Here is a 2,350-nt window from a genome sequence, read left to right on the forward strand (position 1 = left end):
CTGCTTGCCCTGGGAAAAACGTCCCCACGGTGAGAAACACTGAGCACCCTCTCCTCTTCCCTTCTGCCCTCCTAGAGCTGGAAGGCACCCAGGGAACGGGACAGGGCACTCCTGGGCAAGGCTGCGCACACTCACTAGCTTCTTCCTGCGTTCATCGATCTGACAGAAGTAGGTGCTGATATAGATGTTGTCAAAGCGGATGTCCCCGTTATAGCTGTCCATGTAGGAGAAGCACCTGTGGGTGAGGGTGTCTCCATCGCCTCCAGGTTTACTCACCCCCAACCCTGGGCTTCCCTGCTGTGGTCAGTCAGCTGACCACCCAGCATGCACCAAGCACCGTCTATGTCCTAGGAGAAGGCCCTGCCCTGCCCTCCAGCACCCCCACAGTCCAGAGAAAAACACGCATGCACATTCTGCTGAGACATAACAAAGGTGAGGAGGGGAGGGGGGGCTGTGTAAGTGTGTGCCTGGGAGGTAGGGGAAGGTTTCCTAGGCATGGAACTTTCAGGAAGAATATCAAGCAGAGGAAACATTAGGAGCAAAGGAGGGAGACAAGGAAAATCCCTCAAGGATGCAGAAATCGCCCGATGCATTGACTCCCACGTCCACCTCGCATGCCCCTGCCTCTTGGCTGAGCCCTCAAAACATCTCCTGGGAGCTCACTTGAAGCAAAACTCATTTCAACCATCATTTCCCTTCTCCTCTGATGCACCCCTGAGTAAAGCGATGTTTTCTGTGTGAGCGTGTGTGCACGCGCAAACCTAGCTTTTCTGTGTATCTCTCAAAGTCCCACATAATGCTTCAGTTTCCTGAGGAAAAATGTTAATTGTTGGAAATGTGTTTAAAACTGTAAAAGTACATTAAATAAGCTCTGTAAACTGTGAAACATGATTTCCAATGCTATTGGTTCTGGGACCCTGTAAAAATCTTTGCCTTTCAGATAGAAATGTCTGTAAGTGCAAAGAAAGACTGTGAGCGCCCCCTTGTGGGAAGCACTACCACTGCTGGTCTGGGCCTGCGGAGCCGGGTCTCCTCCCCTCCCCGGCTCAGCCCCTCCAATGAGTGACCTCACCCAGGTTGAAAGCCTGGAAGTGGCTTTTGACTCTGTACCTCCTTCCTTCCCTCCGCAAGCTGGCTCTGCACCTTCCCCCACCTCCCTCCATTTCAGGCCAACTTCCTGCCACGCCCCCCACCCCCACCTCCATTCCAGCCTGGCTCCCTAACCTCTGACCCACCTTGGCCTCCCTGCCTCCAGGCTGCTCCAGTACGGCCTGCAACCTTGCCACTGGGGGGCAGTTCAGGACCCTCCTGCAGGGATTTCCAGACTGTTCTGACTATGCCCGGTCCTCAACCACAGCCTCTGCCTTCCACATGCCACAAATGCTGGATTCCTGACCCAAGAGAATACTTTTCCTCTTCTTGGCTGTGGCTCCCCATCTGCAGCCTTTTGAAGCTCAGTTATGGCCCTTTCAGCGGCACTTCCTCAGCTCCCATATCTGTCCATAGTACAGCCTTTGAATCATCTCTGTCTTGTGGACGCCTCTTCTACCTCCCCTCAACCATGAGCGTCTTGTGGGCAGAACCATGGCTCATTCATCTCTGTCCTCCCACAGGGCTCTGGACACACACATAAACACTCACTTGCAGTCTAGGCCCCACGGACAGGGGCAGAAGGAGCAAGAACCCCTGCGGCTGCCCTTGTCCAGCCCCTGCCCATCTCAGGCACATGGGGCTACAGACAGGAAACAGAGGGTCCAGAGGTCGGCAGGGAAGCAGAGTGAGGCCCAGCGCAGTCCAGCTGGACGCCAGGCTGGGTGGGGTTGAGGACTTTGGTCCAAATGGAGGGAAAGTAGCTGCCAACACAGCAGGCGGGAGAAAATGAAAGCAGAATTGGACGATAAAAATGGCACAAAGTCAGAGCCAAGGGGAATATGAAGGGCAAGAAAAAAAAAAATCAAAAGTCAAAGCTAAAAGTTAAAAAAAAAAAAAGAAGTCAGCGTTGGGATAAAGGCCGGAAGGAGGTAGATAAATGAAGACGGTCGCCCTTTTAAGGTGGTGGGAACATGGGGTAACGTTTCTTCTGACAAAATGTCCACATTTCCTTTAACTTTGTGTAAACAACGAACCCAGCTTTGTAAAAAGGCAAAGTCAAAGGCGAAGAGCGTTCAGATTCAGTCGAGGAGGGCTCTGCAGCCCCATTCCTGGCCCTCCCTCAGGGCAAGGCCGGCGGGGAGGCTAGCTCGGAGCAGAGGTTGAGGACTCACGAGTGGAGGACCAGCAGGAAGGTGCAGGAGAGCAGCACGTGCAGCAGCCCCAGGGTCCGCTCGAGCTGGGCCTCCTGGCGCCTCAC

At 54.0% G+C, this 2,350-nt stretch overlaps 1 protein-coding gene across 1 annotated transcript in view; it reads right to left on the minus strand.

Annotated features, from left to right (window-relative positions):
- DCST1 (DC-STAMP domain containing 1) overlaps nucleotides 1-2,350 on the minus strand; it is a 15,460-nt gene that overhangs the window by 4,751 nt on the left and 8,359 nt on the right. Inside the window, 2 exon segments of the mRNA XM_010838315.1 lie at nucleotides 79-235; nucleotides 2,265-2,345. Coding sequence (XP_010836617.1) covers nucleotides 79-235; nucleotides 2,265-2,345 — 238 coding nt within the window.

Source organism: Bison bison, unplaced genomic scaffold, assembly GCF_000754665.1.
Source record: "Bison bison bison isolate TAMUID 2011002044 unplaced genomic scaffold, Bison_UMD1.0 scf7180017864093, whole genome shotgun sequence".
In the NCBI taxonomy this organism is placed as follows: Eukaryota; Metazoa; Chordata; class Mammalia; order Artiodactyla; family Bovidae; genus Bison; species Bison bison.